The following is a 27,677-nucleotide window of genomic DNA, read 5'->3' as shown; positions in this document are numbered from 1 at the left end:
TTGGCTCTGCCCTGTCACCAACTTTTCAACTAAATTTGTTATACCATAGTTTTTTTATTCATTCCCTAATGCTAGTATCATTTTTATATGAATATACATTGTGAGACAACTAAATTATATTAATTATATTATACTATTATTATATTAATGTTTATAACATTATATAATGATGTTATATTATTTTATGATTATTGAATACTAATTCTCCCATGATTATTTTAATATGGGCAAATCCGCTATAACCCAACCTTTCACAATATATTTAGGATACTACAATATCTTAATTTTCAATGTGATTATAAATGGGGTCAGAACCAGAATAATTTAGAGCAAGGGGAATTGATGGTTTTAGTTTGGGATTTCCAGGTATTGCTTTTCATTAAGCAACTAGAAATGTAGAACTGAAATTCAAATGCAAGTGTGATTTGAGAATTATTTGCAAAAACATGGTAATTTTTGAAATCACATGAATAAAGAGATGACAACCAGGTGTGTACATACTTAGGTGACTATCTGTAAGACCTTGGGTAAGTCCACTTAACCTTTTTCTGTCCTCAGTTTCCTAATCTGTAAAATGAAGTAAGTAGATTGTATGGACTCTAAAGCCCTTTCTAGTTCTAAATCTCTGATTCAACAAGTAAGTGCTTATGTAAATTTTACATCTCAATTCTCTATACAGTCTTATTTAGACTGGCTTTTCATGGAAATAGACTTTTCTCACAGTTGAATGGGCAGTTGTAAAAATGAATGACATGTTTGACTTACTTCATTACCCATAGTCTGAGGTGGTACAACCAGATTTTGTAAAGCAAAATTTTAAGAAAGTTATTGTTAATAATTTTATTATTATTAATAGAATGATTACAACTCAAATAATTCTATTTAAAACAAAGAGCTGTCATTTCCAAGCCAACTAATAAATTATCCAACACAAGAGAGAGCCCTGCTTTATAAGCAAAGGAGTTATGGGACTCTACAGCTGTGACAAAATTATACATCCCCATAGTTTTCTTAAACTTTGTGGCTATAAGGTCACATTGCTTGTATAAATAGTTTAATATGAATGGTAAGTTGCATTTTCTGTTATAAACCACTGTTTTCAGCAATTTATAATCCACAGAAAGGTTTCCATGACGAAACTTGGCATTCCATGTTTCAGGCTGGGAAATTCAGCTTTTTCTAAAATTTGAAAAAAAAAATCTAAGTGTATTTGGCTGCTTCTGTGTTTGAAGAAGGCAAAAACAATTTTTAGTGGTTTTAATTTTTTTTTTGTTCTTTGGCAAAGGTTGATTCTTAATGGAGAAAAGCAAATTTTCTAGATTTATAGGCTTTCAAGTCAAATACTTCCTTTAGATTTTCCAAACAACTCCTTTAACACAATCCGAAGTCTTAATACAGTGCTAATAATAAAGAAAATGCAGCTCTATGTCATATCAATGAACTCTTCATAGCTGTTGGGGGGAGGGGGAGGATTTTAGTTAGCTCCAATAGAAATAAGGAAATAAACTGTGATAATATGTTGTTTATTGAAAGCAAATACTCTTAAGAAAAAGTTATCATTTAGCATAATGCTGTTTAATAGTAACATTATTCACATTAATTTTAGTAACATCCCCAAACACAAAGGTTATATCACTTTTTTCTTTCTTTTTCAATTCATGAGTTTTATTGTTTTTGCTGAGTTTATTTTTATGTTCTTACTGACTAACTTATTGAATTCCCAAATAAAAAGTAAATGACAAATGCTTCCTTTCAGAAATTGCCATTTTTCTTCATTCTTTGATCCTACTCTTTTAGTTTTCTAAGATACAATAATAACCCTAGCTTAATTAAGACCCTTCCCATATTGTTTTTGCTTTTCTTATTTTTAATCCACATACTCCATTTTATTTCTAACAAAGCTGTGGTATTTGTCTTATATATAGGAAATATCTGATTATTATTAAATACAGATGTATCTTATTAGTATTCAAATTTACGTTAAGGGGAAGTGTAGTTAAAAAGGAAAGAACATTTGTATACTGCTATTGACTAAGAAGTATTTTTTTTATTTCTCTACTGTTTTTGAGAATGTATAAATTTTATATGAAGCTGAGTTCCTTTTGACGCTACAACATTTAAAGCATTATGTCACAGGTCTCTCACCAGGATTGGAAATAGATTATCTTTTATCTGAGAATTAAGTAGCTTTGTTCTGTCCGGAAAGGTTTATCACTAAGTGGGTCACAGAGTGAGACATTTAACAGTCACTTATAAAGGTCATGTACTAAGTTATATTGGAGTAATGATCTATGTTGGTGGAGGGCATATCATGGCAAAGAAATTATGGATCCTTGATGAATTAAAGGAAGCTAAAGATAGTGCTTCAAGGTATCATTTCATTTCAAGGTTTCATATCATTTCAGCACAAGCTAAAGATAGTGCTTCAAGTCAGGCAGCTCAGTCAATTGGCATTCATTAAGTTCCCATACATAGTTAAGCTCTGGGGTTACAAAGAAAGGCAAAAGACCAGTCCCAGCTCTCAAGTTCACAATATGGGGAGACAGCATGAAAACAATCATGTACAAACAAGCTATATACTGGATAAACTGGGAATATTCTCAGGCACTAGAATTATGGAGGACTAGAAAAGGTTTCTTGAGAAGGTGGTATTTGATCTAAAGCTTTAAAAAAGCCAGGGAAGGCAGGAGTTGCAGAAGAGAAAGGAGGGAATTTCTGGCATGGAGATGGCCAGTGAAAATGTTTGGAGTCAAGAGAAGAGGAGAACTATGTGAGAGGAACAAACAAGGGGAATGTGTTACTGGATCACAGAGTTTGTGAAGGAGTGTAGGGTTGAAGAAGCCTGGAAAGGGCCTGGTTATAAAGAGCTTTAAAAATCAAACTGGATTTCATATTTTATCCTAGAGGTAATAAAGGAGCCACTAGAGTTGAATGAATAGGGAGGTAACATGGTTAGACCTGTGCTTTAAGAATGTCAATTTTATAGCTGAATGAAGTATAAATTGTTGTGGAGAGATACTTGATGGAGGGAGACCAACCAACCAGTCAGCAATTCAGTAGTCCATATATGAGTGACTGGGATTATAGTGTTGACCTTGATAGTAATGGGGATGCAAAAGTTATGAAGAAGAGAGTTCTGTTGGGGAAATATGATTTCAGTTTGGACATGTTACATTTAATATACCTAGGGGTCATCCAGTTCAAAATCTTTGAGTTATTCCAGCAGCAGTTGGAAATGTGAGACTGGATGTCAAGAGGTATTAGGATGTCATTTCAGCACAAGGTTAGAGAGGTAAAAGCTGGACAAATAGATCGGAAAACATCAGCATAGAGGTGACAATTGAAAACATGAGGATTGATTAGATTACCTAAGGAAATAGTATGGGACAAGAGCCTAGTACAGAGACCTGGGAGAAACCCATGTTTAGCTAGAGTGACATGGATGATGATCCTGCAAAGGAAACTGGGGAAGGAAAGGTCAGGTTGATAGAGAACCACTAGAGCAGTGCCATGAAAACCTATAGAGAAGAAAATATCAAGGAGAAGGAGGAGGTGATCAACAGTGTCAAGGCTTGTACAGGGTGGAGAAAAGGTGGAGGAAGACTGAGAAAAGGCCATGAGACTTGAAAATTAAAAGATCAATAACTTTGGAAAGATTAGTTTCAGTTAAACAATGAAGTTTGGAGGTCCAACTTCAAAGAATTAAGAGACTAAGAGGAAAAGAAATTGTAGACAGATTTCTCAAGGGGCTAACCATAAAAGTGAGGAAAGATAAAGGACTATAGCCAGCATGGTTGGATGAATGAAGTGAGGGTCTTTTCAGGAGAAATGGGCAGGTTCATAGGCATTAGGGAAATAGGCAGTAAATAAAGAAGAATTGAAAGCTATGTAGTGCAGTGAATAGAGTACTGGGCTTAGAGCCAGGAAGACTAATCCTCCTGAATTTAAATGCAGCCTCAGACACTTACTAGCTGTGTGATCCTAGGCAAGTCACTTAATCCTGTTTACCTCAGTTTCCTCATCTGTAAAATTATCTGGAGAAGAAAAGGCAAACTACTCCAGTATCTCTGTCAGAAAACCCCAAACAGGGTAATGGAGTGTTAGACATGATTGAAAAATGACTGAACAAAAACAGGATAACAGAGGGGTCAGTCTGCTAGAGCAGATAAGATAGAATTGGAATACGCATGTACAAGACTTTTCTTTGGTAAGAGAAGGGAGACATCTAGTACTTTTTAAAGACTGCTATTAATTTAGATAAATGATTAAATCTCCCTAGGGTCTCAAGTTCATATGGAATGACTCCTAGGGTTTGTTTGCAGAATACCTAAATAATATCAGTATAATTAGAGAGGACTGTTTGATATGAAGCCTTATTCTCAGACTTCATCTAAACTTCTGTTATTTGCAAGCAATATACTATATGTCAATTTTGTCTATTGTTATCACACTCTAGGACACATTTATACATTCTCTTGATTCAATAGAGTAAGAACTGGAAAATGTGAACGAGTAAAAAATTAAATATATATGTGTGCATATATGTATGTACACATATATGTACATATATCATATATACACATATGTATACATATGAGAAAATGCAAATGATAGGAGTGCAAATGTCACCATAAAATTTGCCATTTGAACTATTTAGATGAGATATTAAAAAAGATTCTTCTGGGAAATTTGAAATCTAATGTCAAATCGCTTTTTATAAAAAGAAAGTTTCACTGTTAAAGAAAATTATGCCTTATTCAATGATGAATAGGCACAGATGAGTTAGTAGTTTTAGACTTATTGTCAATGTTGTGGGAGCATTTTATTTGGCCATAGTGTAGAGATTCACCTTGGGAATAGTTGCTGTGGGACAGGATATTTCAATCCTCATAAAGTCTTTATTTACACATAAAATCACTCTTCAAGTTTAGCACAAGTAGTGGTGAGTGGGACATATAAAAATCTGTCTGGAAATTTCTACTGTGGGATGATTTCAGTTTCCTAGGGAAAGAATAATCTTTGGGGTGGGGGGGCGAGGTGAATATGGTGGGAAAGGGAGTAAGGAATGGTAACTATCACAACAAGGAAGTTTATTTTTATATCTAGAAACCTCCAGTTATCACAACTTGGAGGCATGCATACATATCCTATATCTATAATAGTGGAGTATGCAGAAAGACAGTCCTATTTTTATTTGTTTATGCATGTTTGAAAGGTGTTAGGAGTATAGACTGTCTTTTGCTATATTTTTATTTGATAAAGATGCAAATATTTACCTCATATAGACAGTTATCATTCAGATCATGAGGATATCACTTAGGAAAAAAAATGCAATATTTTCTATCCAATCCTAATATTCAGTGATTGGTTGGTTGTTATCCTTTGTGCTTGAAGAAGACCAAAATGACACTACTATGTTGGGGTCAAGGTATAGATTATGTCTGACTTTGATGATTAGACTAATATGAGATCAGAAGGCTCTACCACAGGTCAGGCACAGATAGTCCATTTGATCATTTGGAGTAAAGATATTTCTAAATTTATGCATCCAAAGTTCTTTTAAGCTACTGCCATTCTGCTTAGCTCACAAAGCCTTGTTCAATGGGGTCATGCTATGCTAGGCAGTCCTGTGTCATTGTCTCCTATGTTATACAATCCATTCCAGAGTTCTTCAGAGAGACCTTGAAGGTGTCTTTGTATTGCTTCTTCTGACCTTCATGTGAGTGCTTGCCTTGTGTGAGTTCTCTGTAAAATAGCGTTTTAGACAACTGTACATTTGACATTCAGACAACCTGGTCAGCTCATCAGAATTCCACTCTCTGCAGTAGAGTTTGAATGCTTGGCTGTTCAGCTTGAGAAAGGACTTTAGTGTCTGGTATCTTATCTTCCCGGGTGATGTTGAAAATATTCCTGAGACAATTCAAATGGAATTCATTCAGTTTCCTGGCAGGGCACTGTTCAGGTTTTCCAGCCATACAAAAATGAAGTCTGCACGATGGCTCTGAGTGTCTTCAGTTTGATAGGCAGCCTAATACCCCTTCTCTCTCACAGTATCTTTTGGAACCACCCACAAACTGGGCTAGCTCTGGAAATGTATGCATCAACCTCATCATTTACTTGTATATCCCAAGAAATTGTACTGCCATGAGGCAAATATTGTTGGAATTTGGTATTACTTTTATTTTACATATGAAGAAACTAAGGCTCAGAAAGGTTAATCATTTGTCCTTCTCCACCCAGCTTGTGATCGTCAGATGTGGGATTTGAAACCATATCTCTTATGAAGTAAATAACTGTATTTTTTCCACATTATCCCTTAAGTTTAAGAATACTGAAATAGACCTCAACAGAATGGTTTCTGGCCTTGGATCTCTTATTCTCACTGCCTCTGGCAAAAATAATCTAGTCTCTACAAGACTATGTTTCTTCATCTGCAAAGTGAAGATAAAGCTAATTTATATACCCGTATTACAGAGGAGAGTGGGGTATTAAATGAGATAATTAATGCAAAAGTAAAAAAAACCCACCCTATGTATACCAGATATTTGTTATTTTATTTTTGTAATAATGATAATAATAGTTAATACTGATTATTATAAATAGTGATAGTTAATGATGATAACTAATAATAATAGCTAAATTTAAGTAACACTTCCATGTATTCCCAAATTAATATTGAATTTGGGTTTGACTAAGGGCAAAGAATAACAGTAAAGTAATATTCACTCACTCAATAAATATTTATTTAGTATCTGTGTGTGCTAGGTTCTGAGGAAATAGAAGGATATGTTAGCAGTGTCTAGGCCTTTTTTGATACTTTGATTTCAGTGACACTGGTACTACCTACACTGGTATAGATTACAGCTTCTGTCTTCAATAAATTGGTCAATAAGCATTTATTATTCACCTTCTCATGTGATGGAAGTATTGTGTATGACCTTCCATAGATCCTCTGAGAAGAATCCGTACAGGATGCTTTAAAACTTCTTATCACTCAAATATTCGAATGGATTGGTGATCCTTTTTTTCTATGTGTGATCCTATTTCTTCCAACAGTGAGGATGACAATCCATTCATGCCTGTTCATCCTTTGAGATTCTTGTTCATTTCCTTCTCTATGTATACCATAGGGGGACCACCTAATGTGTTTGGGGCCTTCTTTGATTTCTCTTGACATTGAGAAAAATACTGGAACATATCCATAGTTTATCCCCACCTCTCAACATATGGCCATTGTCTTTTCTTAAAACTTGCTAATATGTTGGCTTGACATCCTTTACACCAGTTCTTCATTGCAACTCATTGTTTGTAATGAGATACAGACCATGCACACCCACCATTGTCCTTCAGTGATCTACAACTTCAATTCTTTTGATATTACAGAGGTTTGGCTGTATTTTATGGATATAAATACAACACTTGGATTGACCATCTGTTATCTCTTAGTCTTCCTATGTTATCAACACATCTGCTTTTCCAGTGTTGCTTGCCCTTGATGATGTGTTTTACAACATTTCTAGCACGTAAGTCATCATTGGCAATATGCTATAACCAACTTTCTTCTACCACATATTTCTCTGTTGACCTTTGGGTCACCTACAATTTTCATCCTTCAGAGATCTTGGAAAACCTCGATTCATAGACACATAGCATCCCTGGAAGAATATTAGTGTTGAAATGATAGGCTTTTGTGTCAGTAAGTAGCTTGTTATCACTAAACATACTGCATAGTATGTTCATATGTAGTCTCTTCTTCCAGTTTGATTCTGGGCTCAGGTCATTGTTCCCATAAAAGCCTGTCCACCATAGGATAATAGCTAGCCTTTTATATATCACTCTAAGTTCCAAAACACATCTTTTATAGATTAGTCCTTACAGCAACTTTATAAGGTAGGCCCATTTTTACTGACGAGGAAAGAGTGGTTTAGAGGAAATAGGGGTTAAGTGACTTGCCCAGGGTAATTCAGCTAGCTACTAGGTATTAGAAATAGGATTCAAATAAAATTCTTTCCTCCCTCCAAACCTAGTGTTCTTTCACAGAAAGCAGTATGAATCTTCTTAATGGACTAACTGGCTATCCAGCTGCATACGAGAACTTTAATAATACAAATTCTTCATCAATATGCCTTTGTTTGTTTATTTTGTCCTTGTATAAATTTTTAGACTGATGCTTTTTAACTGACCATAGATCCCACTGACCAAATCGTATAGATTTTACAGGGTTTGATGTAATTAACACTCTATCATCAGTAAAGGAAATCTCTCTTCCATTTTGTTGTGTGTTTCTTTTGTTTTCGAAGAGGACTGTGGGATCAGGGAAATGATGACATGACCTGTAGTTTACTTTGATTTGAGTGAGGGAAGGCTGTGCAAGGTCATCAGCCTCACTTTCTCCTTCAGAGCCATCTGGATCCAGTAACTACATATTCATCAGGATGACTGGGGATGACCCAAGATGCAATGGGAGACCCTGACCCTTTTATGCTAAGACCTTTTCAAGTATTCACTTAGAGTGAGGTAAAGCCCATTCAGTGAATAGGTCTCTTTAAGAAGTGAGTCAAGGGATGGCCCCTTTAATTAGGAAAAAAAATCAAGTTGGGAGGGGAAGACTCTCAGGGTTGCTGTTCCAAAGAGAAACAGTTATCATTGACATTCACTGCAAGCCAGAAGGGCCCCAAATACAGCCATTAAGTGGACCTTGGACAGGCACCTATTGTGGTCCAGTCTTTGAGCTTCAGCATGAACTGAGTTTAAGGTTTTATGAAGGAAAGAGAAAAAGAGAAAGGAAGGAATTGAGGGAGGGAGGGAGGAAGGAAGGAAGGAAGGAAGGAAGGAAGGAAGGAAGGAAGGAAGGAAGGAAGGAAGAAAGGAAGGAAGGGAGAAGGAAAAGAAAGAGAAAGAAACTCAGAAAGAAAGAAGAAAACAAAGAAAGAAGGAAAGAAACTAAGAAAGAAAGAAGGAAAGGAGAAAAAGAAAGAGTTGTAATATAGATTCTTATATGCTAAAAAATAGGAGCAGGGGATAAGGACTGCATCTGTGATTTCATCGGTATAGGAAATTTTCAGATAAGGAAATTCCCCTTAACAATGTACATCAGCAACTTTTAAACTATAGAGTTTAGAGTACTAGTTAGCTAAGTGATTTTTTCCAGTATCACACAACCAATATGATCACAGAACTTGAACCCAGATCATTTGGAATTTAAGGTTACTTCTCTTTCCTTTATGGAATACTGACTTTAAAAGTACATATGAAAAATAGCAAAGTTCTGAGAGGTTGGATAAGAAAGAGCTCATACCTTTGTGTGTTTGAGAGGTGGAGAGATTGGGGAAAATTACGGAAGGTTTCATTAGAAGGTGAAATTTGAGCTCAGTCTTTTGGGAAGGGCCACGTAGCAAATGTAAAAAAAGTCTTGGAACTGAAGTTAAGAGATTTAGGTTCAAATCCAGATTCTGACACTAACTAGTTATGAAAGTTTAGGAAAGACATTTAATATATGTTTGAATCTCAATTTCCTTACTTATAAAAGTAGGGTTAGTTATATTCACACTACTCAGCTCATGGGGTTATTATAATGAAACTGCTTTATAAACTTTAAAAGAGCTATACAAATATGAACTATTATGTTAATATTTAACTGTAACTAATATTCACTCAAAATCATTCTAGAAAAATTGAGTTATTTTCAAATGTATTCACAAAACTGCTCGTCTTTTTTTTTTAATGGCTGATTCAAAAGCCATTGTGTTGACACTATTCCTACTTGGGGAAGGCCTACTAACTGCAGCAGTTTCAATGATCAGAGAAGAGAGCGTCAGGTAGTCCTTGAAAAAGCATCTCAGCTGAAGAATGTAGCTGAGAGATGGACTGGTGATTGGTTGAGGTAGATGAAAGAGCCTTCAGGAAAGAGAGTTACTAATTACCTTGTGAATGTGACAGTGAAAATCATGGGACCTCGTCAAGGTGGAGCAAAAGGACATACTAACCAGCAGGGAAAAATGGAGGGTAATCTTGGCCTGGATCAGGCCCAGAAGAAATCATCACAATGGTATCACCAGAAGACACTGGCAGCTTAGAAGCAGTAGAAGCATATGATGCCCCTCCAAGTATGATTTGTTGTCACATGTGTTCGTCATATGTGTATGTACCCCTTTTGGTACTGATTTATGCATACCCCTTAATTTGCAGGCTGTTATTCTTTACATATGTTTACTCTTTTCACTAAGGGTGTGAGTATTTGTGGGAAAGTGAGCTCAAGGTCTCTGGATGTAATGTTCTATTTTCACTAAGGGTGTGAGTTATTTATGGGAGAGTGAGCTCAAGATCTATGGAATGAATGTTTTTATTATTTTTATTAATATGCTTTTTAATTAAATTCCTTTGCAATTAACTATGTTCTTTCAAAAGTAAAAGTAAACATACTTATAGGAGCTTTAGAGATATTGGTAAGAGACAGTTTAAAAATACTTTTTAAATTGATTCTCTAGTATTCTCTAAGTATACCATCCTATCATCTGCAAAAAGTGATAGTTTTATTTCCTCATTGCCTAGGGTAATTCCTCCAATTTCTTTTACTTCTGTTATTGCTAAAGCTAACATTTCTAGTGCAATATTGAATAATTGTGGCAATAAGGGCATCCTTGTTTCACCCCTGATTTTATTGGGAAGATTTCTAGCTTATCCCCATTACCGATTTTACTTGCCGTTGGTTTTAGATGGATTTAGATGGATACAATCTAAGATTTTAAGGAAAGCTTCATTTATTCCTGTGCTCTCTAGTATTTTCAATAAGAAAGGGTGCTGTATTTTGTCAAACACTTTTTTCTACTTCTCTTGAGATAATCGTTGATTTCTGTTGACTTTGATATTGATATAGTTGATTATGCTAATAGTTTCCCCAATATTGAACCAGCCCTGCATCCCTGGTATAAATCCCACCTGGTCTTAGTGTATTATCCTCATGATAAATTGCTGTAATCTCTTGCTAATGTTTTGTTTAAATTGTTGCATCAATGTTCATTAGGGAAATTGCTCTATAATTTTCTTTCTCTGTTTTGGCTCTTCCTAGTTTAGGTATCAGCACCATATTTGTATCATAAAAGAAATTTGGTAGAACTCCTTCACCTATTTTTCCAAATAGTTTATATAGTATTTGAATTAACTGTTCTTTAAATGTTTGGTAGATTTCACATGTAAATTAATCTGACCCTGGACATTTTTTTAGGAAGTTCCCTGATGGCTTTTTAAATTTCTTTTTCTAAAATGAAATTATTCAAATATGTTATTTCTTCTTCTGGCAATCTGGGCAATTTATATTTTTGTAAATATTCATCCATTTCACTTAGATTGTCAGATTTATTGGCATACAGTTCAGCAAAATAGCTCCTAATTATTGCTTTAATTTCCTCTTCATTGGTGGTGAATTCACCCTTTTCAGTTTTGATACTGGTAATTTGATTTTATTCTTTCTCATTTTGGATCAAATTAACCAAAGCTTTATCTGTTTTATTGTTTTCTTTTTCAGAAAACCACCTCTTAATTTTATTTATTACTTCAATAGTTTTCTTTCAATTTTATTAATCTCTTCTTTGATTTTCAGAATTTCTAATATGGTATTCAATTGGAGATTTGCATTTTTCTAGCTTTTGTAGTTGTATGCCCAATTCATTGATCTCTTTGTGTTTCTCCATTTTATTCATGTAAGCATTTAGAGATATAAAATTTCTCCTAAGTACTGCTTTGGTTGCTTCTCATAAATTTTGGTATCTTATCATTTGCTTTTATGAAATTATTTATTGTTTCTATGACTTATTGTTAGACCCACTCCTGCCTCTCTTAATGAAACTTAAGATCACTTAGCTTTTTCTTTTTTCCTTCTGTGTCACAAATTGACTCCTATTGCATATTAATAAAATCCTAGAATCCCTTTCATGGAATCCTTTATTTAACGATGCTTCTTCTTGTTATTCAGTTATGTCCTACTCTTCATGACCACATTTGGAGGTTTCTTGGCAAACATATTCTAGTGATTTGCCATTACCTTCTTCAGCTCATTTTATAGATGAGGAAACTGAGGCAGACAGGTTTAGGTGACTTGCTGGGGGGTCACACAGCTAACAAATGTCTCAGGTAAATTTGAACTCAGGTCTTCCTCATTTTAGGACTGACACTCTTTGCTGAGCCACCTACCTGTCATCTGAGCCTCTACAATTTTTTTTTTTATTTTATAGTTAATTTTTTAAAACTCTAGTGAAGTAACCTGTATTTTCATTTTTATTAAATTCAGATTTTTCATTCTAACTTGTCAACATCTTTCCTCATTCTAATTCTGTCTTTAATTCAGTGCAATTTCAGTTCATTGTAGATTTATTAAGTGCCTACTCTCCCTCAGGCACTGTACTAAGCATTAAGAATACAAATAAGAGTGATGATCTCTTCCTTTGAGTAGCTTCCAGTCTAATAGGGGAAGACAACACAGAAAAGGAAAATGAAAAGAGGCGAAGACACACCAAGGTGTTCTGTGGAGTGGAAGGCAAACAGAACTGCCGATACAACATGGAGTTAGCTGGAAGATTGTGAGACCTCTTTTAAAAGAAGGCTGTGGGAGGAGATCAGTGTTCCATCCTCTAGTTCTCCAGAAAGGAGAAGCAAATTAGGGTGAATTGAAGCAGTGTTGAAAATCAAAATTCACTTTTATCTAACAAGGTGATGGTATTAAGTTTATTAAATCATGGAGTCTATTAGCTATCCCTTCCAGATCTGTGTTATATGAATATTTTAAAAATATCCTGTCTATACATTTATCCAAGTCACTGATCATAGAGTCAAGGGCTTGAGATAGTATGTTGAAAACCTTACAGTTAATTGACCTATCATATAACAATTTGAATCTATTTATGTACATTATTATCTAACCTTGCACTTGATCTTTTATACATATGACATATTTGTTTCTGAAATTTCAGTCAATTATGTATATTCATAGCATTTCCCAGTCAACAATTCTAGTATCATTAGTAAAGGAAATAAAAATAGTATGGCGTGTTCTGCTATTGATGAACTCATGTTGGCTCTCATTTATTACCACTTTTCTTTTTAAATGCTCACAAACCATCCCTATAACTAATATATTATTATTAATAATAAGATATTTAAGATTATTAAGGTTAGCATTATTAAAATATTAATATTAATATGTTAAAGATATTCTTTCCTCACTCCACAAAGTAGTTTGGCTTCAGCTTTGAGGGTATCTGTGCTCTAGAGATATCTCCCCCTCCTGCCTATTGTCCTTTCTTTGACTTTTCTCTGGAGATCTTCCTATCTAGACTTTCCCTTTCAGGAACTTCTGCCACCCATGCAACCTCTACAATTGGTTCCTCCCTTCCCTTGACATTAGAGGTAGAATAGTCAGATCCATATGAATGAGACCACACACTTGCTTATAAAACATCCTGGATTGTTCCATATTATAAGATCATATGCTGAAAAAGTAGACAAGTGATAAGAGTATGGAATAACCCAGGTTCCAGTCAAGGAAGGGGATGTATGGCTTGGTCCTGAGATTCTTCTGCTCTGACACCTAGGGATTGAGTAACTTTATTTAGCCCAGGTGTCTTCCAAGGCTTGTGTATCCTGCTACCTCCAGAGGTATAGTGTATAATTGTTTTTCAAATGATCTGATGTATCCTTTGATTCTTTCCCCTTTTATTCTCCTCATCATCCTCCACCATGAGGTGTTAATTTGCCTTCCATTTTTACTTTCTATTGTGTGAGGTAAAATGCACCCATAATCAAAGGCTTAATAATTTTGTCATTAATGGTTAATAAACTTTTTCTCTGTAGACCTTCAAGTCTCTCAAAGCAGATATAAGTGGTGAGGATCCTCATTTTTCTTTTATTTTCCCCACAGCTGCTAAGAGTGCGTTACAAATAGCAGGCACTCAGATATTTGTTGGTTGCTTTCCAGGGTGCTATGGGGGATAGAAAGGAAATATAGAACAGAGTCCATGTCCTCAAACAAATTTCAATCTGGTTTCAAGTTTAATGTTTAAGGGAAGTATGATTAGGAAAATATTTCATATAGAAATGTTCTCACATTTTCAAAGCCTTAATGTATCCTGTAACCCAGGGGCTAATCCTGAGGGATTCTGCACTTACACAGACCCAGGCTCATTTAGGGAGAGGGTTGACCCTCAAAGAGGTCAACTTCTCTCTTTGCCTTTACCTCCACCCTGAAGTAAGGTTCTGACAAAATCTTTAAAACAAAGCTTAAATGTGGCCCATAGATAGTATTTCTCTCCAACTGGATGATGGGACACTCTCCTGCAAAAGTACCTGATGTTAAATATGGACATCTCATATATAATGACTTTATTTCCTCATCACAGAAAATATATAAAGGACTCAAAGGTTCACATAAATTAATATAGGATGTATTACGTAATGTATTACAATTACTATTCTGCCCCAAAATGTAAAGACCCTTTGTGGAACTACTGAATATTATATAATTCACTTCAGACCTGTACTGTTGAGCAATTCACAGGTATTATTAAGGAAAGCTGAAACTTGCAAATTTCTTGACCCTTTCATCTCATGGATAACATTATTGCAACATCTTTCCTTTGGTGTTCCTTTCTCTTTCTGGGTAGCTAGTGACCAACTCAGGAATTCAGAAATTTTCAAAATCAAGATGATTAACAAAGTAACTCCTTAAGCTGTTGTAGACCTGTTTAACTGGAGGTCGCATACATTTATTGGGATCATTAGCTACTGACCTGTCTCAGAAAATGACATAGAAAGGCAGAAGAAGGAATCCTAGGAACTAAAAGCCTACAGACTCTAGTCTGACTCACACGGTCAGGTATAGACCATGCAAAACTTGAGCTTCTGCCTTAAGTCTGCATGTCAGTTGTGGGGGGTAGTAAAAAGCAAATCCCAGCTCCCATTTGCTTCACTCCCATTTAAAAGTTTCAAGGAAGAGGGGTGGCTAGGTGGCGCAATGAGTAGAGCACTGGCCCTGTAGTCAGGAGGACCTTAATTCAGATCTGGCCTCATGCACTTAACACAATTACTAACTGTGTGAATTTGGGCAAGTCACTTAAGCCCAATTGCCCTCCAAAAAGCAAAAAAAAAAAAGTTCAAGGAAGATAAATCTTCCAAAGGAATACAAAAAATAAAGTGATTGCACAGTTTATGTTTATTGGGGGAAAGTAGGGTTTATTTCCCAAAAGATTGCTCCTATCACATATTCTTAGTCACTACCATTAGGTAGCATCAGCAGTCACTGGGAATTGATCATGGGAGTTCATTGCTTCCCCCCAGGAAGGGGCTAGAACACATGTCCCTAGGATTGGACCAGGATATTTATCCAACTCTAGATACCTTTTCTAAAAATGAGATAGATACAATATTCCTACATTAATATTGAAGTCTTCAGAAACTATTTCCTAGTTTTCCTTCAGAAACTAGCTATTTCCCATTCTCTGCATGGAGCAGCTGGCTGGCACAGTAGATAAAAACACCAGACCTGGAGTCAAGAAGACTCATCATCTTGAGTTCAAATCTTGCCTCAGATACTTAACAGTTTTGTGACCCTGGACAAGTCACTTAACCCTGTTTGTCTCAGTTTCCCCATCATAAAATGAGCTGGAGAAAGAAATGTATCTTTGCCTCCAGTATCATTGACAAAAAAAAAAAACCCTAAATGGGGTCACAAAGAGTCAGACATGATTGAATGACAAAAATCTTTGCATTCCACTTGGATCTCTAGCAGTTGTGTACTCTTTCTTCTACTATGGTATGTATTCTTTCCCCATTGTTCCCTCTCAGAAATCTTATCTTCTTCCAAGTCGAGAAGCATTTATTAAGCACCTACTTTATGCCAGACATGGTCTTAAGCACTAGGTTCATTGAGTTCACTTCTTTCTTTTCTGTGAATATTTTCCTGATGCCCCCAAGAAGTTAATTCTCCCTTATTCCTCAGATTATTTTTTGTTTGTATATCTATGCATATTTTTTATCTTCCCAGTAGAAATTAAGCTTCTTGAAGGCAGATATTATTTTTATATGTCCTTTGATCCTGGCATCTTGAATAATACCAGGCAAAAAATAAATATTTATTTAATCGAATACAATAAACCACTTGTTAGCATCTGCTATAAGGACATTTCTTGTTCAGTTATAATAGACTATATGATCCTCCAACCTTTGTAATTACACTGATTCTTCTATTTTAGGTGAGTAATTACAATTTAAAGATTAGCTTTTTTCTTTTTTTTTTTCAGGCGACACAGTTATCAGGATTTCCTGAGTATGTTAAAATAGTAGAAGTTGGACCCAGGGATGGCTTACAAAATGAAAAGGTAAATGGATATATTCACAAGATTTGTGTTAAATTTACTTGAAATGTTCATATTTAAAAAAAATTATCCAGAGTAGTAGTAGTTTATGAATAACATCATTTATCAGTCAATAAATATTTCATAAGTGCATACTACATGCTAGATACTGTTAGGTCCTGGTAATAAAAAAGACAAAAATGAAATTATTCTTGTCCTCAGGGAATTATATTCTATTGGAGGAAGACATGTACAGATATAAGTATATACAAATATATATTCTTAGTATTTGTACAATTCCTTTAATAATATTAAGATCTAGCATTTGTATAATGCTTTAAGATTGATAAAGTCCTTTACATCTGTTGTCTCATTTTGTAAATCAGTTGCCTTTGGGTGAAATTTTTTCTCTTACAAATTATAAGTCTCTCAGTATATTAATACAGCAATCCTTTTTTCCCCCTTTTTTAGGTCATTGTACCTACAGATATCAAAATTGAGTTTATCAACCAACTTTCCAAAACAGGATTATCAGTCATAGAAGTAACCAGTTTTGTATCTTCCAAATGGGTACCTCAGGTAGGTAAAATAGAGAATTCAGTCATTACATCTCTGATGCAAATTTGTGAGATAATTATTAAGAAATCAGAAAAAAAAACTGGTCAGAATGGCAAAGTAATATGATTCATGTATTTTCATGTTCATTTTCTTTCTAAGTCATTAAGTGTTTATTCATAGAAGTGCTTCAGGGTTTGTGAAACAACTTACAGATGTTACCTAATACCTCTGTGTTGGAGGAAATTCTATTCCAACTTTACAGATAAGGAAAATGCTGATGGAGAGAGGTTCAATTGCTTTCCTGTAGTTCCACACATAATTAAGTGTCTGAGGTAGATTTTTGACTGAGGTCTTTTTGTAAACAGCATATTATAGGATTATGAATTTTAATCCATTTTGCTATCTGCTTCCATTTTATGGGAGAGTTTATCCCCTTCACATTCACAGCTATGATGATTATTTGTCTTTCTTTCCATCTTATCCCCCTCCCTGTTTATGCTTTCTTTCTCCTTTCTCCCTTTCCCTTCTCACTAGAATTTTGCTTTTGAACACCTCCTCCCTCTATCTGCCCTCCCTTTTATCAGTCCCCTTTCCTTTTAATTTCCCTTTCCCCTCCATTTGTCTATAGGGCAAGTTAGATTTCTATACCTGAGTATGCTATTCCTTCCTTCAGCCAAATTTGATGAGAGTAAATTTCAAACAATGCTCATCACCACCCCTTCTTTCCCTTTACTGTAATATGTCTTTGTGCCTCTTCATGTGATATTATTTACCCTTTCCTGCCTCTCCTTTTCTCTTCTCCCATTACAATATTTTTTCAGCACTTAATTAGCTTTTTTTACTATCACATCAAAATCAACTTAAACCCACCCCTCTGTCTATGTATTACTCTTCTATATGATGTAATAAAGATAGAACTCTCAAGAGTTGTATCATCTTCCCATGAAGGGATGTAAATAGTTTTTCTTTATTGAATATGTGTTTTTCCTTTTTCCTGTTTACCTTTTTATGTCTCTTTTGCATCTTGCATTTTAAGATTAAATTTTCTATTGAGCTCTGGTCTTTTCATTAGGAAAGTATGGAATTCTCCTATTTCATTGAATGTCCATCTCTTCACTCGAAAGATTTTGCTCAGTTTTGCTGGGTAGCTGATCCTTGGTTGTAATCCAAGCTCCTTTGCCTTATGAAATATCATATTCCAAGCCCACCATTCTTTTAATGTAGAAGCTGCAAGGTCCTGCATAACCCTGACTGTGGTTCTATGATATCAAACTTGTTTCTTTCTGGCTGCTTGCAGTATTTTCTTCTTGATCTGATAATTCTGGAATTTGACTATAACGTTCCTTGATATTTTCTATTTTGGATATCTTTCAGGAGGTGAAGGGTGGATTCTTTCAATCACAATTTTACCCTGTGGTTCTGGGATCTCAGGGAAGTTTTCCTTGATGATTTCTTTAAAAAATAATTTATTTATTTACTTTTAGTTTACAAAATTCAGTTCCACAATCCCTTGAGTTTAAATTTTCTTCCCCTTCTTCCCCCCTGACGATGGCAGCATGTAATCAAATATAGTATCTACAGATACTTTCACACTGAACATTAGTCAGGTTGTAATGAAGGATTATAACCTACAGAATGAATGAGGGGAAAGAGGAAACAAAACTAAACAAGAAAAAGAAAGAAAGCAGGTAGTTTGCTTCAATCTGCAATCAAACTCTGTAGTTCTTTCTCTGGGTGTGGACATCTCTTTCCATCATGACTCTTTTGGACTTGTCTTATAACCTTGCATTACTGAGAGGAGTCCAGTCTATCAAAGTTAGTTGTCACATATACATACGTTGTTTCTGTAATTATGTACACATTTCTCCTGGTTCTGCTCTTCTCACTCAACATTAGTTTATATGTCTCTTCAGGTTGCTAGGAAACCTGTCTGCTCTTCATTTCTTATAGCACAATAGTATATTCCATTACATTCATATTCCACAACTTGTTCAGCCACGCTCCAATTGATGGGCATCCCCTCAATTTTCAATTCTTTGCCACGACAAAAAGAGCTGCTATAAATATTTGTGTACATATGGGGCCTCTTCTCACTTCTATGATACCTTTGGTTTACAACCCTAGAAGTGGTTTTGCTGGGTCAAAGGGTATGCACTTATTTGTATCCCTTTGGGCATAGTTCCAGATTGCTCTCCAGAATGGTTGAATCAGCTCACAACTCCACGAACAACGCATTAGTGTTCCAATTTTTCCACATCCTCTCCAGCATTTGTCATTTTCCTTTCTTGTCATCTTAGCCAATCTGTCCGATGAGATGTGGTAACTCGGAGTTTTTTTGATTTGTATTTCTCTAATCAGTAGTGATTTAGAGCATTTTTCATATACTTATAAATATTTTTAATTTCTTCCTCTGAAAACTGCCTGTTCATATCATTTGACCTCTTATCAATTGGGGAATGACTTGTATTCTCATAGATTTGACTCAATTCTCTGTATATTTTAGAAATGAGGCCTTTGTCAGAGACACTGGTTGTAAAAATTCTTTCCCAACTATCTACTTCCCTCCTAATCTTGGTTACATTGACTTTATTTGTACAAAAACTTTTCAGTTTAATGAAATCAAAATTATCCACTTTGCATTTCATAATGCTCTCTAACTTTTGTTTGGTCATAAAATCTTCCCTTCTCCATAAATCTGACGGGTAAACTATTCCTTGCTCTCTCAGATTGCTTACAGTATCAGCCTTTATACCTAGAATGTGCACCCATTTAGACTTGATCTTGGTATACAGTGTAAAATACTGGTTCAGTGCCAGTTCCTGCCATACTATTTTCCAGTGTTCAGAACAGTTTTTGTCAAATAGTGAATTCTTATTCCAGAAGCTGGGGTCTTTGGGTTTATCAAACAGTAGATTACTATAGTCATTGGCTGCTGAGTCTTTTGTACCCAGTCTATTCCATTGATCCAATACTCTATTTCTAGCCAGTACCAAGTAGTTTTGATGACTGCTGCTTTATAATACAGGTTAAAATCTGGTATGGCTAGGCCCCCTTCCCTAGCATTTCTTTTTATTAATTGCCTTGATATTCTGGACCTTTCGTTTTTCCAAATGAATTTTGTTACTACTTTTTCTAGCTCTATAAAGTAATTTTTTTGGTAAATTGATGGATATGGCACTAAATATGTAATTTAATTTAGGTAAAATTGTCATTTTTATTATTTTAGATCAACCCAGCCATGACAAACTGATGTTTTTTCCGTTTAGTTAGATCTGACTTCATTTGTGTGAAAAGTGTTTTGTAGTTGTGTTCATATAGGTCCTGGGTTTGTTTTGGCAGGTAGATTCCCAAATATTTTATGATGTCTACAGTAACTTTAAATGGGATTTCTCTTTCTATCTCTTGCTGTTGGATTTTGTTAGAAATATATAGGAATGCTGAGGATTTATGTGGGTTTATTTTATATCCTTCAACTATGCTAAATTTATTTATTGTCTCAAATAGTTTTTTACTTGATTCTCTAGGATTCTCTAAGTATATCATCATATCATGTGCAAAGAGTGATAGCTTACTCTCTTCTTTGCCTAATTTGATTCCTTCAGTTTCTTTTTCTTCTCTTATTGCTCCTGCTAACATGTCTAGTACGAAATTGAATAAGAGGGGTGTAGTGGACATCTTTGTTTCACCTCTGATCTTTATTGGATATGCTTCTAGCTTATCAGCCTTATATATAATACTTGCTGATGGTTTTAGATAGATGCTACTTATTATTTTAAGAAAGACTCCACTTATTCCTATGCTTTCTAGTGTTTTTAATAGGAATGGGTGTTGCATTTTGTCAGAAGTCTTTTCTGCATCTATTGAGATAATCATATGGTTTCTGCTGGTTTTGTTGTTGATGTGATCAATTATACTGATAGTTGTCCTAATACTGAACCACCCTTGCATTCCTGGAATAAATTCTACTGATCAAAGTGTATAATTCTTGTGATAATTTTCTGTAGTCTTTTTGCTAATATTTTATTTGAAATTTTTGCATCTATATTCATGAGTGAAATTGGTCTATAAATTTCTTTCTCAATTTTTTCTATTCCAAATTTAGGTATCGATACCATATTTGTGTTATAAAAAGAATTTGATAGGACTGCTTCTTCTCCAATTTTCCTGAATAGTTTTTAAAGTATTGGAAACAATTGTTCTTTAAATGTTTGGTAGAATTCACTAGTAAATCCATCTGGCCCTGGAGATTTTTTCCTAGGAAGTTCATTGATGGCTTGTTCAGTTTCTTTTTCTGAGATGGGATTATTTAGGTAATTTACTTCCTCTTCAGTTAATCTGGGCAATTAATATATTTTTTAAAATATTCTTCCGTTTCACTAAGATTCTCAAACTTATGTGCATACAATTTGGCAAAATAATTCCTAATTATTGTTTTAATTTCCTCTTCATTGGGAGTAGATTCCCCCTTTTGATTCTTGATTCTCTTTATTTTCTTTTCTTCTTTCTTTATTTTTAATCATATTGACTAAAGGTCTATGAATTTTATTTTATTTTTTCATAAAACTAGCTCTTAGTTTTATTTATTAATTCAATAGTTTTCTTAATTTCAATTTTTATTAATCTCTCCTTTGGTTTTCATTATTTCTAATTTAGCATTTAATTGGGGATTTTCCATTTGTTCTTTTTTCTAGCTTTTTCAATTGCATGCCCAATTCATTGAACTCCATATTCTCTATTTTATTCATGTATGCATTCAGGGATATAAAACGTCTCCTAAGAACTTCTTTTGCTGCATCCCACAAATTTTGGTATGTTATCTCATTATTGTCATTCTCTTGAATGAAGTTACTGATTGTTTCTATAATTTCTTGTTTGACCCACTCATTCTTTAGGATTAAAGTATTTAGTTTCCAGTTAGTTTTTAGTCTATCCTTCCATGGCCCTTTATTACATATAATTTTTATTGCATCATGATCTGAGAAGGATACATTTAATATTTCTGTCTTTCTGCACTGAATTGTGAGATTTTTATGTCCTAGTACATGGTCAATTTTTATGTATGTGCTATATACCACTGAGAAGAAGGTATATTATTTTTTATCCCCATTCAGTTTTCTCCAGAGGTCTACCATATCTATCTTCTCTAAGATTCTATTCACCTCTGTAATTTCTTTATTGTTTATTTTGAGGTTAGCTTTATCATATTCAGAGAGAAGGAGATTGAGGTCGTATAGTTTTGCTATCTATTTCCTTGATGAGTTCTTGGAAGATGTTGTCCAGACTCTTTTTTTCATCATGATTTTATGATAGACCAATAATTCTTAGATCATCTCTCCTGGATCTGTTCTCTAGGTCAGCTACTTTGCCATTGAGATAGTTTATCTCTTTTTCTAATTTTTCACTCTTGAGGTTTTGTTTGACTCTTTCTTGGTATCTCATAGAGTCATTAGCTTCGATTGGTTGATTCTAAGTTTTAGTGAATTATTTTACTCAGTTTTTGAAGCTCCTTTTCTATATGTTCAGGTTTCATTTTTAGGGATTTATTTTCTCCAGTTAGATTTTTGAGCCTCTTTTTCCATTTCACACATTTTTCTTTTAAGGAGCAACTTTCTTCATTAAAATGTTTTTCTATTCTCGCAATTTATTTTTAGAAGAGTTGGTCAATTTTTCTTCTACCTCTCTAATTTGTTTTTTAAAGTCCTTCATGAGCTCTTCCAAGAATGCTTTCTGGGCTTGAGACCAGTTCATATTCCCTGGTGAGACTTCAGCTGTGGGTGTAGAGTCAATGCTGTCTCCTGAATTTGGTTCTTCACACTCACAATAATAGGATTCTAGAGTCTTTGTCTTTGCAATGCGTTTTTACCCATTTTGAGAAAGACCTTAGCCATACCTTTCCTCTAGGACTCCCAAGCCTTCACTGTTTAAGAATTTTAATTTTACTGTGGGGCAATAATCCCTGTGTTTTTAGTGTCAGAGGGGGTTATTAGAACAGCAGCCGGGGTTCACGCCACCATCCTGGTCCCTGGAAGTTCAGGTAGGTGCTTTTTAAATGTCCAGTCTGTGGGTTGATAGCCCTAAGAGTAGCTGTTGCCACGGCTATGGGTCCTGCATTTCTCTCTTACCCAGCTCCAACAGATCCCCAGTCCTGTAGTTATAGGCCTGGGAATGGCCCCTGCAGTTGGTGGATCAACTTGCTGCCACGTCATCCACCTCTGAATGCCACCCTGTGCACCTCTGCATGCCGTCTTGATGATTTCTTGAAGGATTCTGTCCAGGCTCTTTTTTTTAAATTGTGGTTCTCAAGTAGAACAATAATTCTTAAATTATCTCTCCTGGATCTGTTTTCCAGGTCAGTTGTTTTTACCAATGAGTTATTTTGCATTTTCTTCTATTTTTTCATTCTCTCAATTTTATTTGACTGATTCTTAATGTCTCAAAGAGTTGTTAGGTTCCACTTGCCCAATTCTAATTTTTAATGAATTGTTTTCTTCAGTAGCTTTTGTACTTCCTTTTCCATTTGTCCAATTATACTTTTTTTTTCTTTTTGGAGGGGGGAAGGCAGGGCAGTTTGGGTTAAGTGACTTGCCCAAGGTCACACAGCTAATAAGTGTTGTTTTTGAGGCCAGATTTGAACTCAGGTCTTCCTGAATCCAGGGCTGGTGCTATAGTCACTGCATTATCTAGCTGCCAACCAATTCTACTTTTTAAGTTCTTTTTTTCAGTGTACTTTGTTTCAATTTTTTTCATAGTATTTTAAAATTTTTCTTTTACCTCTATTACTTGACTTTTAAAATCCTTCTTTTTTGGCTTGAGATTAGTTCATATTCTCCATTGAGGTTTCAGATGTGGATATACTGACCATGTTGTCTTCTCTTGAATTTGTGTTTTGACATTCCCTGTCACCAAGATATTTATCTATGGCCATTAATTTTTTAATTCTTATTCTTCTTGCCCATGTTTGCCTTTTATTCTGGCTTTTAAATTTGATCTCTGCTTCTGGGGCCTAGAGGGCACCATTCCTGACTTCTTCTGCTGGGGACTAGGGGTTACTGGTTTTCTGTGTTGGGGCCTCAAGTGCTGGCAGTTGGATGTGGTAGTGGTCCGGTAATTTACCTGGTACTGAGCTGGAGGTGATGTGTGCCTGGCATTGGTGCTTGCCTGCTCCTCCACCATAGTCCACTGAGGTGGGGCTTGCTGCTGGCTTGCTGGGATGCTTCCCATCCTGTACTGGTCCCCTTCAGCTACAATGAGAGTGATTTTTCCTGTTAATCACCTTAACCCCCTGAGCTAAAAGAGTGCTGGACCCCATCTTTCTGCTAGCTCTGCTATTCCAGGACTTTCCTGGTGCAATATTCTCTGGGTTTTTTAAGGTCAACAAGGGAGAGTCAGAGTGACTTACTGCTTACTCCACCATCTTAGCTCCTAGAAGTTTAAATAGGTGACTTTCAAACATTGTCTTATAGCCCCAGGAGTAGCTGATGCTGCTGCCACAGTATTTTGCTCTTTTCTCACCCAGTTCTGACAACACCACCTGTGATGAGAGGTCTGGAAATCACCACAGCTGCCTGCGATTCAGTTCACTGGGATCTGCTCTGTCTTTGCTATGGTTAAGACTGCCCTGATGCAGCCTGTGTGCTAGACTGACTTCTCTCCCGGCCCAGTCCTTCCTGTCAACCTTCCAGGTTTTCTTGGGCTAGAAATCTGCCACACTCTGTCTTTTTTTGTGGACTGCTGCTCTAGAATTTGTTCAGATTCACTTTTTAGAGGTATTTGAAGGAGTTTGTGGGAGATCTCAAGTGAGTCCCAGCTTTCCCTTCGCCATTGTGGCTCTACTGACTGAGATTTTTTCAACAACAAATCCAATGTTATACTTAGAGAATCCTAGAGAATCAAGTAAAAAACTGTTTGAGACAATAAATAAATTTGGCAAAGTTGCAGGATATAAAATAAATCCACATAAATATTCGGTATTCCTGTATATTTATAATGAAATTAAACAGCAAGAGATAGAAAGAGAAATCCCATTCATAGTTGCTGTAGACATTATAAAATATTTGGAATCTACCTGCCAAAACAAACCCAGGACCTATATAATCACAACTACGAAACATTTTTCACACAAATAAAGTCAAATCTAACTAATTGGAAAAATATCAATTGCTCATGGCTGGGTCAACCTAATATAATAAAAAACTACAATTCTACCTAAATTAAATTACACGTTTAGTGCCATACCAATCAATTTACCAAAAAAAAAAAAAAACTACTCTATGGAGCTAGAAAAAAGAGTAACAAAATTCATTTGGAAGAACATTGGTCCAGAATATCAAGAGAATTAATGAAAAGAAATGCTAGGAAAAGTGGACTAGCTATACCAGATTTTAATCTATATTATAAAGCAGCTGTCATCAAAGCTACTTGGTACTGGCTGAGGAATAGAGTAGTGTATCAGTGGAATAGATTGGGCACACGAGACTCAGCAGACAATGACTATAGTAATCTATTGCTTGATAAACCCAAAGATAACAACTTGGGATAAGAACTAACTATTTGACAAAAACTGCTGGGAAAACTGGAATATAGTATGGCAGAAACTGGGCATAGACCATTATCTAACACCATATACCAAAATCAAGTCTAAATGGGTGTGTAATCTGGGTATAAAGGTTGATACTGTAAGCAATTTGGGAAAGCAAGGAATAGTTTAACTGTCAGATTTGTGGAGAGGGGAAGACTTTATGACCAAACAAGAATTAGAGAGCATTATAAAATGCAAAATGGATAATTTTGATTACATTAAATTGAAAAGCTTCTTACAAACAAAGCCAGTGTAACCAAGATTAAGAGGGAGGTGGGAAATTTGGAAAGAATTTTTACAACCTATGTCTCCGATAAAAGACCCATTTCTAAAATATACAGAGAACTGAGCCAAATCTATAAGAATACAAGTCATTCCCCAATTGATAAATGGGCAAAGGATATGAACAGGCAGTTTTCAGAAGAAGAAATTAAAGATATCTATAAGCATATGAAAAAAATTGCTATAAATCACTATTGATTAGAGAAATGCAAATCAAAACAACTCTGAGATGCTACATCTCACCAGTCAGATTGGCTAAGATGACAAAACATGAAAATGACAAATGCTGGAGAGGATGTGGGTAAATTGGAACACTAATGCATTGTTGGTGGAGTTGTGAACTGATCCAACCTTTCTGGAGAGCAATCTGGAATTATGCCCAAAGGGCTATAAATAATTTCATACCCTTTGACCTAGCAATACCACTTCTAGTGTTATATCCCAAAGAGACCATAGAAGTGGGAGGAAGACCCATATGTACAAAAATATTTATAGCAGCTCTTTTTGTGGTGGCAAAGAATTAGAAATCAAGGGGGTGCCCATCAATTGGGGAATTGCTGAACAAGTTATGGTATGTGCATGTAATGGAATACTATTGTACTATAAGAAACAAGGAGCAGATGGACTTCACATTTACCTGGGGAGGCTTATACGAACTGATGCTGAGTGAGAAGAGTAGAGGTAGGAGAAATTTGTACACAATTACAGACACAACGTATGTGTGATGACCAACTTTGATAGACTGGACTCTTCTCAGCAATGCAGTGATATAAGTCAATCCCAAAGACTCATGATGGAGAGAGATGTCTACATCCAGAGAAAGAACTAGAAAGAACTGAGTTTGAATCCAGATTGAAGCAAACCACCTGATCTTTTTCTTTTTCTTGTTTGATTTTGTTTCCTTTTTACCATTTTTCATTTCATCTGATACCAATCTGTCTTTATAATCTGACTAATGTCTAATGTGAAAGTATTTGCAGATCCTATATTTGATTGTATGCCGTCATGGGGCGGGGAGGGGAGGGAGGGAGAGAAAATTTGAAACTCAAGGAATTGTAGAATTGAATCTTGTGAAAAAAAAGGTAAATAAATTAATAAAGACCAACCCCCCCCCAAAAAAACCCCAACAGATCCATTTCTCTAACCACTAGGATACACTGCCTTCCATTTCAAGTGCTGTACTGAAAGACAACTAAAATAAAATTATCATTTTTATTTATTTATTTATTTATTTTGCTTTTTGGTGGGCAGTTGGGGTTAAGTGACTTGCCCAAGGTCACTCGGCTCTTTTTTGTATTAGGTGTCTGAGGCTGGATCTGAACCCAGGTCCTCCTGACTCCAGGGCCAGTACTCTATTCACTGCGCCACCTAGCCACCCCTAAAATAACATTCTTTAGCCACTGCTTTCTATCCTTGTATTTTCCATTGTGTATTTCTATAGTTGGATTTTTGAATCCAATTTTAGGATTTTTTTTTAAAGATCAGATTTGTGATTTTATTGGTGCAAATTTTATTGGAGGAAACTGCTGGTGAGGGGCTCTACCAGTGATAATCCTTCACCTGTTCTGGAACTCATAGCCTTAAGAGTTTTAATAAGAGAGGTTAATTGTTTGGCTTGGGGTCACATATACATATGTATCAAAGGTGGGACTTGCACTCAAGGCTTTTTTGTCTCTCATGCCTTTTTAAATACGGAGCATGCTCACTATATCATGCAGGCCTTTATCCCTTTACATTCCATCATATTATTTTCAGCATTCCTTCCAGACTATTAGAGTCACTTTTTGCATGTTCTATTTAGTTATTTACTATATTCATTATCCTTTGTAGCTCTCTATTATTTGAAGATTTATTTGAGTTCTTCAAGTAACCTGAGACTATAGCAGACCTAGATAAACATGTGGTGGTAAACAGTA

At 35.3% G+C, this 27,677-nt stretch overlaps 1 protein-coding gene across 1 annotated transcript in view; it reads left to right on the top strand.

Moving 5' to 3' along the window:
• HMGCLL1 (3-hydroxy-3-methylglutaryl-CoA lyase like 1) overlaps nt 1-27,677 on the top strand; it is a 281,965-nt gene that overhangs the window by 54,526 nt on the left and 199,762 nt on the right. The window contains exons 2-3 of the mRNA XM_069070749.1: nt 16,290-16,367; nt 16,815-16,922. Coding sequence (XP_068926850.1) covers nt 16,290-16,367; nt 16,815-16,922 — 186 coding nt within the window. The remainder of the gene's footprint in view (nt 1-16,289; nt 16,368-16,814; nt 16,923-27,677) is intronic.

Source organism: Petaurus breviceps, unplaced genomic scaffold, assembly GCF_028583685.1.
Source record: "Petaurus breviceps papuanus isolate PSGF00001 unplaced genomic scaffold, PetGlider_PUasm1.0 90822, whole genome shotgun sequence".
Taxonomy (NCBI): Eukaryota; Metazoa; Chordata; class Mammalia; order Diprotodontia; family Petauridae; genus Petaurus; species Petaurus breviceps.
Note: the sequence above shows the minus strand (reverse complement) of the source record. Positions and strands in the feature narration are given on the sequence as shown.